The following is an 18,284-nucleotide window of genomic DNA, read 5'->3' on the forward strand; positions in this document are numbered from 1 at the left end:
TTTATCATTAGCACTGCCTGGAAAGCCCCTTACGCTCTCATCCTGACTCTAATGGAATTACTATAACATCAATAAGTATATCACTCTAGTAAATGTATACATATATATGTATTTACATATGGGCTTCCTTGGTGACTAAGTAGGTAAAGAATCTTCCTGCAATGCAGGAGACCTGGGTTCAATCCCTGAGTCAGGAAGATCCCCTGGAGAAGTAAATAGCAACCCACTCCAGTATTCTTGCCTGGGAAATTCCATGGACAGAGGAGCCTGAGGGGCAGAGGTGTCCATGGGATCACAAAGAGTTGGACCCAACTTAACGACTACATCACTATGGATTTACATGTGCAGCATTTCTAATCTGATCTCACTGATTCTGATGCAACTGTTCATCTAAACACCTTAGTCCATGCATACTGTTCTCAGTGTAAAACCAAGAAAATTAAATGAACACTCCACTCCCATCTCACAAGCATATTATATTTCATAAAAGCTGCATGAGAGTCATTTTGTTATACAGTGACATGGTCAGCATTGCCTCACAATTAGGCAAAGAAAGAAAAGGGTTAAAAAGCTACGGGTTAGTTTGAGAAATGTTCTTTTTTAGTTCTCTTGTTCCTGGCCTAGCCTCAAGCCAACACGTGATGCACTGAATGCCTGCCAGCCTCTTTCTTGTTGATCCTCCGGAGACCATCTGTGCTGGGGGCATTGATTAGAGTGTGTCTGCTGGGATTACATCTTTTCTGTTGCCATGCCAACTAATCAGCTGATTTTGGTTACCACAGAAACAAAATGTCAGAGCTCACAGTAACATGAATTCAGCACAACAGAAAATGTTTTCTCAATTGGGGACCCTTTTGAATTTGGATTCCAAGTGAAAGGCAGATTTTTTTTTTTTTAAAAAAAGGCCAACTTTAGATAAAAGCTACATTAATTGTATTGATTACGAGGAATGTGCAGAGTTTTCTGAAAATAGGAAACATTAATTCCTCTTCGTAAGCTATGCTCATTTTTTTAATTACTCCAAACAAGGAATATATATGTATATATATATATGTATATTTTTTCTTAAACACCTCTACTTCATTTTCTGATTGTTGCATGTAAAATAAAATAAATCACAAAACCTTCAGTTTCCTTTGACCTCCATGAGGGTGGCAAGGGGTGGAGAGGGTGCGCAGGGCTTGGGAGGAAGCTATGGGAAGAATTGCTGGGGAAGGTCAGCATTGACCAAATTGTCTCCCATCCTTTCATTCAAGGAAGTCACCAGGGCTGACTCCTGAGATGCTAAAGAAGCAGCCTGCAATGCCGTAGACCTGGCTCAGTCCCTGGGTCGGGAAGATCCCCTGGAAGAAGGAAATGGCAACCCACTCCAGTACTCTTGCCTGGAGAATCCCATGGACAGAGGAGCCTGGCGGGCTACAGTCCGTGGGGTCACAAAGAGTCGGACACGACTGACCGACTTTCACACCACTTCAGTCATCTAGTTTCCCTTAAAGAAAACACTTAGATTCAATTCTCAGGACTCCTCTCTTGCACGTGCTATGTCCGGGATAAACCTGAGTCCCTGGTTTTAGCTGAGGAAGGAGGAGTCCAAGGTTGTTGCGATGTTTCTTCTCATAGGCCCTTAGCAGTTTGATGGCTAGAAGAGTCCTCAGCAGGTTTGCTACATCACAGTAAACAAAGAATACAGCTGAATGTGGCCTTAGAGATTCTCCAACTGAGTAATTCACCAGAACTCCATCCAGGCCTCCCCTTTATGAAATTCTCTTCCTGTAGAAGTAAACCAGAACCTCTCTCTGCCTTGGGTTTGTGTCTCATAAATATAAAACAAATAGATTAGATAATAAAAAAAAAAAGCATGACATTTAACTAGGCTAATATTTGCTTAAACAGCCAATAACCCCCTTTCTTTAAAAGAGGATTATGGCATCCAAATATCCCTGTCCTGCCTTGTCAAGACATTTCTCTGCCCTCGTCTGGCTATAGTCACCTCCCTTCTGGGAAAGCCTCCCCTGCAGGTGGCCTCTGTCTGTTAATACCCAGGGAAGAATTGCGTGGCTTAATCTCCATGCAACTCTTTGGAAAACCTTGGCAAATTAATTCTGATGCTGATGGGCAAGGCTGTGGAGGAGTGGTGTGGGGATGCTGAAGTCCTCCCCCATTTCACTGTGTTCAACTCTTATGGTGAAGATGCCAGAGATGAGGCTCTGAAGACCACTTATCTGAGGAGTTTGGGGGGGCAAGGACCCCAAATGCCTGGAATTACCCACAGCTTGTGTTAATTGGATCTGAGTCAGAGGTCTTCACCCAGATTATCAATAATTATCTGACAGTGCTTCTGAGACCTTTGATGAAATGAAAATGGCAGGTGTTACTAGCATCTTTCTTTTTTTTAAGCATCTTCCTTAAGTGGTGCTCTATCAACAGGTTAATGATTCTCTGGCACTTGGTGTTTTGCTTGTTTAAAGAAAATAGTTCTTTAAAAAAAATATTTCTTTAAATTAGAGAGACTAGATAGCACCTAACCCAGTGCCTAGGACATAGTTGGAATTCAATAAGTGATGGGTTTTGGTATAAAATTCCCAAAGAAGGAAGTGATTATTCAGTTCTGTTCAGTTGCTCAGCCGTGTCAGATTCTTTGAGACCCCATGGACTGCAGCACGCCAGGCCTCCCTGTTCATCACCAACTCCTGGGGTTTACCCAAACTCATGTCCACTGAGTCGTTGATGCCATCCAACCATCTCATCCTCTGTCGTCCCCTTCTCCTCCTTCCTTCAAGCTTTCCCAGCATCAGGGTCTTTTCAAATGAGTCCCTTGGACTGCAAGGAGATCCAACCAGTCCATCCTAAAGGAAATTAGTCCTGAATATTCATTGGAAGGACTGATGCTGAAGCTGAAACTCCAATACTTTGGCCACCTGATGTGAAGAACTGACTCATTTGAAAAGACATTTGAAGTGATTATTAAGATTTCATAAAAGGTTGATGTACTGTGCTATGTCACTTCAGTCATGTCCGACTCTTTTTGACCCCATGGACTGTAGCCTGCCAGGCTCCTCTGTCCATGGGATTCTCCAGGCAAGAATACTGGAGTGGGCTGCTGTGCCCTGATCCAGGGGATCTTCCTGACTCAGGGATTGAACTCCTGTCTCTTATGTCTCCTTTACCACTACTGCCATCTTGGGAAGCTCAAAAGAATGATTTATATTGCTAATTATCTTCATGGACTATTGTTTAGACTATTTCTAAAATGAATATATTCCCTATTCAGTTGACTGTTATTTTTTCTTTAAGTGTAAATGCAATGATTTCCAAAGTTTTGTACTTTTTTTAGTCTAAGAAATCTTTCTCCAGAAAGGCTTGATCAGAGGTCCACTATTTAAAACAGATAAAACTGAAGCTGTTCTGGTTGAATCAAGAAAATGAGTGGAAATCTCAGTGTTAGGTGGAGGCTTAACTCTTCCCAGAAGAGCCCCTTATAATGGCTCATAACCCCCGAGTCTCAGATAGGACATTACAACAATCCCTGGACTAAACTATCATTTACTGTCAAGTACAATACCAGGCGGGCTTCCATGGTCTCTCAGCTGTGAAGAATCCACCTGCCAATGCGGGAGACATGGGTTTGATCCCTGGGTCAAGAAGATCAACTGAAGAAGGAAATGGCAACCCACTCCAGGATTCTTGCCTGAGAATCCCGTGGACAGAGGAGCCTGGCGGGCTACAGTCCGTGGGGTCACAAAGAGCTGGACCTGACTTAGCGACTAACCAACAGCAACAATACTAGGCAATCTATATACAAAATTTCACGCAATATACTTTCCCAACATCCCTATCTAAGGGTATTTTTATCCTTATTCTATAGATGAAGAAATTGAAACTTATAGAATCTGTTTGATTTTACAAAAGTTGCAAAATAAGTGGAAAACAGAATCAAGATTTGAATCTAGGACATTCTCATGCCAAAGCTTCTTATTTTTACTGCTTTTTAGGCAAATGTGGGCTGAATAATGAGCTGCAACTATTTAAACTGGACCAATATACTGTCACCGCTTCCCATCTTAGAGCTGAGATAGAATGAGTGGCGTAAGACTCCTCCACATTTTCTTTCATTTCAAAGTCATTAACAGTGAAAAAAGGCTTCCCCAAGGCTTCGTGGGTAGTAAAGAATCTGCCTGCAATGCAGGAGACCCAGGAGATGCGGGTTCAGTCCCTGGGTCAGAAAGATCCCCTGCAGAAGGAAATGGCAACCCTCTCCAGTATTCTTGCCTGAAAACTCCCATGGACAGAGGAGCCTGGAGGGCTACCGTCCAATGGGTTGCACAAGAGTCAGACATGACGGAACAACTAAGCCCATAGCACAACAGTGAGAAGAAATCCGAATAAAATAGGACCTAGGGAATCTCCTGACAGTCCAGTGGTTAGGACTTGGCCATTTCACGGCCACGAGCCCGGGTTCAATCCCTGGTCAGGGAACTAAGATCCTGTAAGCTGTCAAAAAAAGAAAAATGAACTGCATGCCAAAAATCATCTGACTTTCAAAAGCAGATAAATGCCACCCTGTCACTGATCACTCTGTAAGACTCACTATATGTCATTAATAATATACATTTATCTTAAATTAATTTGGCTTCCCAAAGCCTGGCCCTTTGTACAAGCAGAATTCGTCATGGCTAATAGAATGTGATTCAAGGAATTTACCCTAAAATGCCTTTCTTTCCAAATATCCATAACTGATAACCCACACAGCCTTGGGTTAAGCACCACCCTCTGACATTTCTCTTTGGAAACGAAAACTTCCTCTGCTTCAGTTCAGCTCAATTCAGTCACTCAGTCCTGTCCGACTCTTTGTGACCCCATGGACTGCAGCACGCCAGGCTTCCCTGTCCACCACCAGCACCCGGAGCTTGCTCAAACTCATGTCCATCAAGTCGGTGATGCCATCCAACCATCTCATCCTCTGTTGTCCCCTTCTCCTCCTGCCTGGGTGACCTTGAAGTAACTCATACTTACACAGAAATACTTTTATTAGGTACTTTCTCCCAGAGTAGGGTAACCAAGATTAGAACAGAGCTCAAACTCTTTTTCTAGAAGGATGATGAAAGTGGAGGAGAAAGGAGGTGAAAGCATGCTGATGTTATGGGGGACACTCTGTATACCAGGAGTGTTTGACATGGCATCGCTATAAGATGGGGTTTGTCTGCATATTTACAAATGGAGAAATAGGGGCTCGTGGAGTTTCAACCAAAACTAGTTGAGTTACCAGTAGCTCATGCCTGGTGAGCTGCTGTGCTGACCTTTGACCCCATTAATTTCAGAGCTGATACCTGTCTCCATGGATACATCATCTGTGCCACATTTTTGCCAAGATCAAGCACCTCCCAAGAGGAGTCAGGGAGACTGTGTTGAGTGGCTGACGTGTGAATTACAGAAACGTCGCGATCCCCAAGTGCATAACCACTGAGCCCCCTGTTTGTCCTTCCAGGTGTGTACAGAAGGCAGACTGATTTTGGAGTTCACCTTTGACGACCTCATGAGAATAAAAACGTGGCACTTTACCATTAGACAATACAGAGAGTTAGTCCCAAGAAGCATTCTAGCCATGCACGTAAGTACCTTAATTTCTATTTCACTTTCATCCCCTCATCTTACCCAGAAAAGAGAAGCCCTGTTTTCTCACTGTGAAACAGCTCCCAGAAACTTCACACTTTAGGTAATTAACTCTAAATTTTGAGTATTCCCCTCAACCATTTTCACCCACAGGCCCCTTTTGCCCTCCTTTGTTTCTGAGTTTGGTGCGTCGTGAGACTATTTTCTTTCCTACTTTATTATTTTAAACTCCAAATGGAGGTTACCTCAATAAACAGTGTGTACTTTTCTTAAATTCCATGCATTTGTTATCAAGTGCCACTCTGCCTGGGCTAATAAACCTGCTATGTATAAACGAGGAGAGAAATAAAACAAGCAGTAGGAAAAACAGTTTCCAGTTTTTATTGGAACCATCTGACAAGATGTGGGGTTCACATACCTCAGATTTGTGTCTACACACTTCCTAACCCCGGCATTGGAAACCCGAGGAAGACCTGGGTTCCTCTTGGTTGCATTTGGCTGTAAATCATATCAAATTGGTTGGACATCAAGAAGGTGCAAGGGTGGATTCGATGCCAATCTAGAGAGATGTTTTGGTGGTAAGACTTGACAAAAACTCATCAGGTCAGTCCCGTAAGAAGGAGTCACCAGGCATTGACTTAATAAATCTTTCTTCCAGAATGCACGATGCAGCAGTTTCTGGGAAAATGCTTTGGAACAAAATCAGATTTGAGCCCGATTTTTAAGACCCTGTGTGGTGAAAAGAGAATGCAATTAACAGCTGTAATTGTAACCTACTCCAGTACTGAACAACAAGCTGCTCCAGTTCTTGCCTAGAGAATCGCAAGGACAGAGGAGCCTGGTGGGCTACAGTCCATAGAGTCGCAAAGAGTCAGACCCAACTGAAGTGACTTAGTTTGCACGCACGCATGTCTACAGCGGACCCTCTTTTCTGAAATTGACATGAAAAATGGCAAGCTATTTTCATCTACATTAGTTTTTTTTTTTTTAATTTATATACACAAAGCCAATTGGTTGCATTACTCTGAGGGAAATTAAGTACAGAAAAAGAATAAATTAAGATGTTGGTATAACCTAGGTCTCATGAATGCAGACCTGGAGGCAAGGAGATGTTTACTTAAAACTTCCTCTGTTTAGCAATAGTTTATATCTATCAAGAAAGAAGGAAAAATAAACAGAAAGAAAGAGCAATGACTAAGAGACTCACCTTACAATGGAATCCAGAAAGAATTTGTCTTCTTTTCTCGCCAAACAGAACCTTGGGGGTGGCCCGTGAAACATGACATCTTGGTATTTTTAATGTGGCGGATATTTATGAAAACAGAATGCATACCTTTACAGTCCTTCAGGATGAAAGTTGTTGAGGACATCTATTTCTAGCCTCAGCTTAACAAGGAGGAGAGTTAGACATTTTTAATATATACATATTAATATATTTCATGGCAGTTGCAAAATTTTCAAATATAGGACTCAACTCCAAGCTGCTACAAACATTGTCACAAGATTTCCTTGGTGGTCCAGTGGTTAAGAATCCTCGTTTCCATTGCAGGGGTCTCAGGTTCAATCCCTGGTCTGGGAACAAAGATCCCCCATGCCTCATGATGTGGTCAAAATCAAAATCAAAATAAATAAAAATGTGTCCCCCCCCCCACAAATAACATCAGTAGATAATTAATAGAGACTAGAATAAAAAAATTTGAAGATCTTTTTAAAAAACTATTATCATAACACACAGCAAAGGCCAGTCCTAAAACGTGTACGTGTATGCTAAGTCACTTCAGTCGTGTCCAACTCTTTGCAACCCCATGGGCTGTAGCCCACCAGGCTCCTCTGTCCACGGTACTTTTCAGGCAAGAGTACTGGAGTGGGTTTCCCTTTCCTTCTCCAGGGGATCTTCCCCACCCAGGGATCAAACCCAGGTCTCTTACATCTTTTGCATTAGCATTGGCAGGCAGCTTCTTTACCGCTAGCGCCACCTGGGAAGCCCTAAAGCCTGGTTCTGCCAAACCCAGACCTCACCTCCCCTCAGGGTTGAGAGGGTGCCAGGGACCTGGGGGTGTCCTGACCGGGCTTCATGACGCTCCTCTGGAAGACACGGGGCTTCTCACGGAGGAAATAGAGTCCTTTCTCCCATCAGACTCAGTTCGGTTCTCCCTGCCAGTGAGCCTTGCACCAGTGATGCAAAGGTGACCTTGAGCACTGTATGCAAGTATCTTCAAAATGTAAAATAAGTTACCTCCAGCAACCTACTCTCTGAGAAAAACTGCCAAGGCGCATGTCTTAGCAGCAGTAGCACAATCAGGACTTCCTTGATGCCATCTTGTGGGAATAAAATATTTGATTTTTTTTTCCTATTTAGGCACAAGATCCTCAGGTCTTGGATCAACTGTCCAAAAACATCACCAGGATGGGGCTGACAAATTTCACCCTCAACTACCTCAGGGTAAGACCAATGGGCTGAGGATATTTCCCACTGAGTTTGAAAAGTGTTTTAGAGATTTAAGCATATCTTGAACCGAGGATGCTGGGAGGGATCGGGGGCAGGAGGAGAAGGGGACAACAGAGGATGAGATGGTTGGATGGCATCACCGACTTGATGGACATGAATTTGAGTAAACTCCAGGAGTTGGTGATGGACAGGGAGGCCTGCGTGCTGCGATTCATGAGGTCGCAAAGAGTCAGACACGAGTGAGCGACTGAACTGAACTGAACTGAAGGAATTAAAATGAGGTAATATAGCACAATACATATGTCTTTTTAAAATGTATCTTATTCAAGTATAGTTAATTTACAATGTTGTGTTAATTTCTACTGTACAGCAAAGTGATTCAGTTATACATCTATATACATTCTCTTTTGTATTCTTTCCCATTACAGTTATCACAGGATATTGATATAGTTCCCTGTGCTATGCAGTCGGAATTTGTCGTTTATCCATTCCGTGTATGGTAGTTTGCATCTGCTAATCGGAAACTCCCAGTTCATCTCTCCCATCGCCTCCGCCTTGGCAATCCCGAGTCTGCTCTCTATAGCTGTCAGTCTCTTTTGTAAATAAGTTCATTTGTGTCTTATCTTAGATTCCAGATGTATGTGATATCACTTCTATTCTAAGAAGTATTTGTCTTTCTTCCTCTAACATACTTAGTATGATGATCTCTATATCCATCCATGTTGCTGCGAATGATGTTATTTCATTCTTTTCTATTGCTGAGCAATATTCCACGTATATATGTACCACATCTTATGTATCCACTCATCTACTGATAGACATTTAGGTTGCACCCAAGCCTTGGAAATTGTGAATAGCAGCACAGTGTATATGTCTTAAACCACTCTGTGTGTGTGTGTGTGTGTGTGTGTGTGTGTGTGTGTGTGTGATCAATGGACGATTGGATTTAATTAACAAAAAGCATTGAACCTAGACTCTGTCCTGGTTGAGCATCTTCTCTCTGTTTGGATGACTCCCAGAAAAAATTATCCAAAGGCTGACAATGTCTCTCCCATCAAATGCTTTGGCACTGTGTCCCTTCTGTTGCTCTCACGTTGCCATCAGAGACTCAGAGACTGCTGAGTTCATAGTCTCTGTGTCTGCATCCAGACACTGGTCACTCCTGAGGAGGCTCAGGGTGCCTTCCAGAGAGGGTCCCCTGAAGAAACTCACTCAGTGCTGGAACACAGACATTTATTTCTAAGGCTTGTTGGGGACTCTGTGTGTGACATGCAATAGATTTTCTGGTTTAGATATAAAGCGAATTTTTATTAAAAAAATTAAATGTTTGGCAAAACTCTCTACCCCCATAATTCAGCCTCCATAGTTGGTCTAACAGGGTAACAAACATCACACTGTTTCTTTTTTAAATGTGCTATACTCATTTTATAAATCAGTGTTTTTATGTTTGTAAATTCACTTTTTGATCGGAGTATAATCGCTTTATAATGTTGTGTTGGTTTCTGCTATACAACAAAGTGAATCAGCTGTGTGTGCATATCCCCTCCTTCCTGAGCTCCCTCCCACCCACCCCGACCCCTCTAGGTCATCACTGAGCACCGCAGTGCTGTACCATAGGTGGCCACTAACTGTCTGCTTTACACGGGGTGGAGTATGTGTGGTCCCCGGACGAGAGCATGGCAGCCCACCCCAGTGTTCTTGCCTGGAGAATCCCATGGACAGAGGAGCCCGGCGGGCTGCAGTCCATGGGGTTGCACGGAGTTGGAATACAGCTGAAGCGACTCGGCACACACACACATGCACAGTGTATATATGTCAACGCTGGATTTCAGTGTGGGGTGGCAGTCACCACGTTGCAAGTGGAGGATGTGGTTTCCTTCATAAAGTGAGCATTGCCTTCCAGAACCAACACGAAGGCAGTGGCCATGGTCCACATCCCTTTGCCTCTGAGTCGCTGGCTTCCACATCGCCCTGCTTCTCCGGGGCCCACCCCATCAGACTGTGTATGCCATTGTTTCTTTTCCTTTTTAATCTACTTGAAAATTTATGTTTACTATTAGATGAAAGCATTGGAACATGTTCATTTATTTGGCAGTTGATTCTGAGAGGTGGAAAGAATCAGATTCATAGTAAATTCACATTTAAGCTTTTAAAAATGCAATTAAACAGGAAGGAAAACAGCAGTGCTGTAGAATCTATTCAGCTCAAATATAGTAAAATGGTTGACATCATCAAATTCAATGGTTAGAAAATAATATACTATTGTTTCTTTATCCTTAAGGGCAGGTTTATGAATCTTATTTTGAATTTGCAGTCCTCTAAGTTCAATCACGGTTGCATACTTTGACATGTTGAAATGCTTTGGCAGGACTTTCTCTTCTGTAAATGAATAATGATTTTCACAAATGTTTCCAAATTGTGCCCTCATTGCAATGTGATGGACGCTGAACTAGATACTGAAGATTCAAAGATGAAAGTCATGGCACCTGTTATGAAGAAACCCTCCCCTATGAGGGTTTATAAAGAGAGGTCTATAAAGAGAGATCATTGTATATGAAAAGGGTGAATATCATGATACAAGTTTCCAGACTGAGTTATGGGAGCATAAGATAGACATCTCAGGTGAATCAACCAGAGAAGGCTTCATGGAGGAGGTGATGCCTGAGTAGTGTGAAAGAATGAATAAGGAAAAGCCAGAGGAAGGAGGGGGAAGGCCTTCTCCATCAGAGGGAGCGGAAGGAGCACAGCTTAGGGACTGGAATGCCGAGCAGTTTGGTGATGCTGAGATGTGAAAGGCGAGGCAGAGGAGAAGAGGGAGAGAGAATTAGGTGGGAGCCAGATCTTGGAGCAACTGGCTGGCCGGGCTACCGGGGCCAGGAACGCCCGAAATGATTAAACATGAGGATAGCAGGGTCTCCATCCTGAGTAAAGGAAGAAGAGTCTTCTTCCATTTGGTTTAGATGCACCAGAACCAAATCCAGTCGTTGTGGCAAGACCCAGAATCAGCCTCACTCCCCGCCACCTCACGCCAACACGCCTGCCGTCTTGGATGCCATGAGCCAGGTTGCTCTCCACTAAACGACCCCCGGTTCCTGCTCAGAGGGAAACCAGGGTCTGCGCAGGAGGCTGGGTCCGAGGAAAGCGCTCTCAGCAGGAGAGATGAGGCTGTGTTTTCCCAACCTCCAGGCTCTGCGTTCAGCACTGGCTCCCGTAAGGGCTGCTGGCACAGCGCGGGTAGGACATGGGGGTCTTCAGTGCTGTTCCAGCCACAGGAATTCAGAAGGCGGCCCCACACCGCCCAGCACTGCGTCTTGTCAGGGGCCGGGAGAGATTTTGTTTGATCCATCTAATGATGCCTCTCCTTAGGCAGATAGAGAAGTCCCACGCTACATGTCCTCAGCTGACACCTCCGAGGAATCTGGGACTTTGGCGTCCATCCTAGATTCGGTCGCTCGATCTCTGCTGAGCTCTTGAACAGACTATTAAATATTTCAGCTGCATTTAACACAAAGCGATAAATGCTGGATTTCCCTCCTCCCTATGTGCCCCACCCGCCCCGCTCCTCTGTCGTCACCAGTAAAATGGTGACCTTCACCACGGGATCAGCAAGGTTCACTGGTCCCCATGTCTGCAGTCTTTTGATTCCAGCGTGCAAAGAGTAAGGGCATCAAACCAGCAGAGAGGGAATGGCACCAAGCCCTCTGCTGATAATGACACAGGGAACCATGTACGGTTTGGGGCAACAGAGAGTCGAGTTTCCAAGGCTACCACCTAAAGTGAAGTACTGCAGGCTGCCCTGATGTGACTGGACTCCACAATGGTCCATGTGCAACAGTGCCTTTCCGATAAGGGAGCTGGCCCCAGGGGTGTTAATAAAATCGGTCACCTGGCTTTATGCCCTCAAATGACAGAATCCGAACTTGAACTCTAGCACCTATGTGCTCCATGGCAAACACTGCCTTTCTGGTAAGAATGTAGAATGATGATTTTAAAATTATTTTTGTAATGACATATAGTTGATTTAAAATTTGTGTTAGTTTCAAGTGTATAGCTAAGTGATTCATAAATATATATATATATATATAGTATATGCATATATATATATATTCTTTTTCAGATTCTTTTCCATTCTAGGTTATTGCAAGATATTGACTGTAGTTCTGTGTACTATGCAATAGGTTCTTGTTGTTTACCTATTTTATATACTGTAGTGTGGGTCTGTTCACCTCAAACCTACCCCCTTCCCCTTTTGGTAATTGTAGGTTTGTGTTCTGTGTCTGTGAACCTGTTTCTGTTTTGTAAGTAAGTTCATTTGCATCATTTTTTTTTTTAGATTCCACAGATAAGTACAGTCTCTGATATTTAGTTTGTCTGTCTGACCTGCTTCACGTGGTATGACACTCTCCAGGTCCATCCACGTTGCTGCAAACAGCACTGTCTCATAGAATGATGATATTGATGGGAATTGGATCGTGTCTTTCCTACCTTGACAGAGGAGTCAGTGTTTCTCACTGGATCCTTAATCTCCTTCACCAAAAGTTGCGTCAGCTCCCTGTAGGGTTTAATGTGAGGATTTATTGTTGTTATTTAGTTGCTAAGTCATGTCCAGCTCTTTGCGACCTCATGGACTGTAGGCCACCAGGTTCCTCTGTCCATGGGACTTCCCAGGCAAGAATACGGGAGTGGGTTGCCATTTCTTCCTCCAGGGGATCTTCCCAACTCAGGGATCGAACCCATGTCTCTGGCCTCTCCTGCACTGCGGGTGAATTCTTCACCACAGAGCCGCCTGGGAAGCCCCAGGTTAGGATTAAGAGAGAGAACCCACACAAAGGGTTTAGCCCAAGGTCTGGACCAGAAAGTGCCCAGTTAGTGTTTGCTGTCACAGTTTATTGGGCGCCTGTTACACGTCCATCTTTGTTCCCCAGCCTGGAACTCCTTGGAGCAACATGGAGTCTGGCTTTCTTCTCTCACTCAGAGTCCTCTGAACACTACTTGACTTCCCAGGCTCATGCATCCCAGTTCAGTGGCCATTTGCCTCTCTTGCCTCCACTCACCTGACCCCTTGTTCACCTACTGATTGGTTCAGGAGACGATCTGAGCCCCCTCTATCTTCCTGGCAGCGTGCCAGGTGACGGCCCTCCATCATGGAGCTGTGGCCTCCTTCCTAGGGTGGTGGTCATGGGCTGGTGGGCAAAGCTGGCAGGGAGAGGTGTGCTGGTTTGGAGGGGTGTGCAAGGCCCGTGAGAAGAGCCCAGGGAGGGACCCATGCATCTCGGTGGGAAGGTAGTCAGCATAGAAGCCAACCTCCCATCCACAATCACTCTGGGCAGCTGAGGACCACTTGGCAGGTCATGGCTGAGCAGAATCTCACACTCAGAGCCCAAAACCAGTGTACATGGGCTTCCATGACAAGACCTGTCCTGGTCAGCAGTCACTAAGAATGAAAAACAAAGCTTATTTCTTAATTTTAGAACCAAGATCTAACATTTTCTTATCACCTAATACCTGCAAAACAGTTGAGCAGTAAGAAAATACATTTATTGGGATTTCCTTGGTAGTCCAGAGTGGTTATGACTTCACACTTCAATGCAAACCACACAGGCTCAATCCCTGGTCAAGGAATTAGATTGCACAAGCTGAGCAGCCAAAAAAAAAGGAAAAGAAAGAAAATAATTTTATTTATAAAAACTACTTTAAAAGTTCTCCCATCCTTCTGAGGAAATGGACTTTTGGCTCCAGCCTCAGAAGGTCACCTGAAGACTTGTTTCAACAGACTTAGCCAGGAATTCAACAGACTAGCCACGCCCAGCATCTGGAAGAAGAAGTCAGACATTTTATCTGGGCAAATACTCATCCAGGGCCTTCTAAATCAGAGGAAGAATTTTAAACATCAATGCACCCTGCTTTGGAAGGGAGGGATAGAGATTTTTAAATAGCTCAGACATCTGAAATTTCAATAAGCTTTGTCTTTCAGGAACCAAAATTAAGTAATACAGGAGGTAAGCAGTTATCATCACCCAGCTTTGCCTGAAATTCCCAATCTCTGGCCTGTGGGAGGGGTTACAAGGAGGCGGCTCCCCCAGTTAGAGGAAGGAGCTGGCGAAGCACACGGCCCAGCTCGGGAGACGTGAACACGATGATGTCGCTGGAGCAGCTGGCAGCTCGCTGCTGGGGACTCTGTTGACCTGATGCTTTTGAAGTGGCCACAGACCACTTGTTGTCCTTTAATTGGAGTTGTCAGGTTGCCTGCGTTCCCTTGACCACCTCCAACACGTCAAGGCCGGAGGGGAGCAGTGCCCGGGGGCACGCTGGCCGGCCCGCTGGTGCCCGCGGAGCAGAGCGGAGGCTGGAGGTGGCGGAGCAGGGATGGCGTCCCGACCGCGTGCAGCCTCGCTTCCCCTGGACGCTGACCGCTGCTGACCTCCGGGAGGCCAGGGCTTGCTGACCTCGTGTCCCTGGGGTAGTTCTCCTGGCTGCGGCCGGGCTGGGAACGGGCCTGCAGAGTGAACGGTTGTTAGGAGTCCCGGAAACGGGGTGGTGTGTTTCTCGAACGTGTCCACCGTCTCCTGGAGGCGGAGGAATTTACTCTCATGGGGATGATGACGTCCCTTAATCAGTGCGTTCTGGGGAGGGTAACCCCCGCCGCCAGATCCTCCTTCGGCCATTATTCATGGTTCATCCCACAAGCATCTGTGAGACACCACGTATCCGTCACCCTTAAGGAGATCACTGTCTAGCAGGGGAGAAAGAAAAAATACTCTGCTGGGAGAGACATCTGCCTGGTTACGGCAATGCACAAAATGCTAGCTAACATCCCTGAGTGCTTTCCGCATGCCAGGCATGCTGCTGTGCTCTGGGCAAGGAGTTGTTCTATTTTATTTTTTTAATACTCACAACAACTTTATGGGACTCTTGTTGGCCCTATTTTGCAGGTGAGGAAACTGAGGCTTAGGGAGGTACTCCCCCAAGGTCGCAGGGCCGGTGAGTGGCCAAGAAGGGATTAGAACCCACAGTCTGACTCCAGGCACAAGGAACAGAGAAGTTGTTAGTCGGTGGGGTTGGGAGGCCAAGTCTCCAAGGAGGAACTGGCTCTTGAATTGATTCTGAAAGATTAGTAGGTGGTCCCATCCAAGAGTAACATCAGAGAAGGATGGAGAAAACTGGGGGTATGGATGAATTCTAGGCAGTTTCACTTGTTCAGTCGCTAAGTCGTGTCCGACTCTTTGAGACCCCATGGACTGCAGCACGCCATCAGGTCTCCCTGTCCTCCACTATCTCCCGGAGTTTGCTCAAGTTCATGTCATCAGTGATGCCATCCACCATCTCATCCTCTGTTGCCCCCTTCCCCTCCTGCCTGCAATCTTTTCCAGAATCAGGGCATTTACCAACAAGATGACTTCACGTAACTGGAATGTTAATTTTAAGCTTGTTTAACTTCGACTTAAGAGTCAGACAGACAAGAGTATATATTGAGGACTGCCACTTGCTAGCTATGTAACCCTGGAAAAGTTACTTGACCTTTCTGAGCCTGCTTCCCTATGTGGGAAATGGGATGTAATACCCCCTTAACTGATTTCGGATGAGATACATTCATGTGGAGCTCCCTTCTCTTTGTAAGCATGCTCTCGTAGGGTCTCTGGTCCTTTCTTCTTGATGGGATCAAGTCATTCATCAGATTCCCCTGTATTCAGAGCTTATGAGAAGAGCTCCAGTTGGTCAGAACACCCAGAAGTCTGATCCTTCTTTATTTCCATTTCATCAAAGTGAAAACCCTTTCTAACTCAGGGTTTGAAATTGCCACCGTCTCAGATTTCTTATATGCAGTTCTTATATGTGAATGTTTACTGTGTGGAGGATTTATTTTCTTTAAATAGCTCTAAAGATAAGACTTTAAAATTGAAACTGAAATAACTGACATCTGTTTCATTTCCTATCCCATAAAAAGAATGAGGGTTGGTAATGCAGAAACCCTGTCCATAAGCATTTAAAGGAAACCCCCGCGAATTTCTGCCTTGGCCATAAGTGGGATGTGCCGTTTTCACTCATCTGCTTCAACAGTAGGAGCAGACAGTCTCTGCCCACTGGATACCGCAGGATAACACCGCTTTATCCCTTGACGATGTGGGGTAGTTTGACTTTGTGTTTAAATTTTAAGTCAATCATCTAGCCTAGAGACATTTTGAGTGGCATCTACTAGGCCCCTGGCACAGAAGGAACGAGGTGGGGTGTTGATGAGGATGGATAAGGCACATCCGCTCTTGTAAGGAGTTGAAGACACGGTGATAGGTGGGTCTGTTCACGGTTCACCCTGTCTAGCCTCAGCTGGGGACCTCAGATCATCCCAGAATGTTCCTCTAATACCCGCCCGTGTCGGTCTCAGCAGATGACTTAAGCTGCATTCATGTACAGTTTCTAGTGCACTCATCAAGTGCTCTGCTCCTGACCTCGGCTCGCAAAGCCCTCCACTGGGGCCTTTGCGCCTCCCAGCCTTGGCCCACCTCCCTTCCCCACTTCATGTGTCGTCCTGTGGCCACACAGACCACCTGCCCGTCCCCAAACTGGCCATGCTCTTTTGCCTACACGCCTTGGCACAGTGTGGCTCGCTGCCTGGACCGCGGTTCCTACCCTTCCCTTCCATCCGATTTCCCCCGCCTAGCTTCTCCTCGTCCTTCAGGACCACTGTCCATCACCTCCTCTGAGCATCTCTCTCTGACTCCCAGTGGGGTACCTGCCCCTCCCCCATGACCCTGGGTCCTGCACGCCTGATATGCGGCTTAGCTCTCGGCAGATCCCCGGTAGGAATCGTCTCTCCACGCGCCTGTTTGTCTCCACTATTTAGTCTCTCCATGTTTCCTGTGTGAGACTCGGAGGAACCCGAGGGCAAGTTGGCTGTCTTGTATTTCTAGGACCTGCCTCACAAGCGCTAGATCACGATAAATGATCCGCTCAGTCGTGTCCGACTCTTTGCGACCCCATGGACCGTAGCCCACCAGTCTCCTCTATCCATGGACTTCTCCAGGCAAGAATACTGGAGTGGGTATCCATTCTGTTTTCCAGGGGATCTTCCTGACCCAGGGATCGAACCCGGGTCTCCTGCATTGCAGGGGGATTCTTTACTGTCTGAGCCACCTGGGAAACTGGTAGGCACCCAGCAAATGCCTCTTGAATGGATGATTGGTGGATGGGAGTTTGGTGAATGGAAGGCTAGATTTTGAATGACATATACACACAAGAACTAATAGAACTGAGATGAATTCACTTGCCCTACAGCATCTAAAAAACAATGTGTGGTTCACTTTCAAAGTCGTTACCTAGAACTTCACCATGAAATCTAAAAAGCAGCAGAGTTGAATGCATTGAGGAAATGAAAGGAGCATGTCATGGGATCTCTGGATCACTCTAGTGAACAAAGTCTCCGCTTAAAATCCTCAGACTTCCCAATGTCAAACTTTTACTCTAAAACCACTCAGAGTCAGTATTTACTTTTTGCCCTAAGGGCCATTATGGCCATCCCATCATTGTGGAAATATCTTCTTTAATTTCTTGAGGACACGTTTCTTAGTGGGTGATTATTTTTGCCTATTTTCTTTGGCCAGCTTTTCCTGATGCCTGAACACACACACTTCTTTAAGCATTTTGTTTAATGCAGCTTTAAAATGTCTTGGGCTTTTCTGGGGGCTCAAATGGTTAAGAATCCGCCTGCAGTGCAGAGGACTCGGGTTCGATCCCTGGGTCAGGAAAATCCCCTGGAGAAGAGAATGGCTCACACTCCAGTATTCTTGCCTGGAGAATGCCATGGACAGAGGAGCCTGGCAGGCTACAGTCCATGGGGTCACAGAGAGTTGGACATGACTGAGCAGCTAATAATGCGAAAGCCTCTTATTGTCCTGTATCCCAGCCAAAAGCTATTTTCTTGGTGGGTCTTACTCTTTATCCATCTGTATGCATAATTTCTGCATAAATGTAATCAGTACACATAAGATTTCTTAATGCTATTTGGTAAACACTTTTGCCTATTTCTACATAGCCATCATATTAACCATTTATAATAGCTGCAAATACCAGTGTAGGGTAATTTAATCACTTCTCTAAATGTTGAAAACGAGTCGTGTGCAAGCTGTTGCTGTCATTAATACCATTCCTGTAAATGCCCTAGCCATATCTTGCTCTCAGTGGTGGTCTCTGCGGAGTCTGAACTGTTGCGGCCATGTAGTAAGTAAAACAG

The 18,284-nt window shown here is 45.2% G+C and overlaps 1 protein-coding gene across 9 annotated transcripts in view; it reads left to right on the forward strand.

The window, feature by feature from the left end:
* Positions 1–18,284, forward strand: part of LDB2 (LIM domain binding 2) — a 454,166-nt gene that overhangs the window by 369,823 nt on the left and 66,059 nt on the right. For all 9 annotated transcript variants that reach the window (XM_065914353.1, XM_065914344.1, XM_065914346.1 and 6 more), the window contains exons 4-5: positions 5,486–5,608; positions 7,970–8,053. In XM_065914353.1, coding sequence (XP_065770425.1) covers positions 5,486–5,608; positions 7,970–8,053 — 207 coding nt within the window. The remainder of the gene's footprint in view (positions 1–5,485; positions 5,609–7,969; positions 8,054–18,284) is intronic.

The sequence above is a fragment of the Muntiacus reevesi genome, chromosome 22 (assembly GCF_963930625.1).
Source record: "Muntiacus reevesi chromosome 22, mMunRee1.1, whole genome shotgun sequence".
Lineage (NCBI taxonomy): Eukaryota > Metazoa > Chordata > Mammalia > Artiodactyla > Cervidae > Muntiacus > Muntiacus reevesi.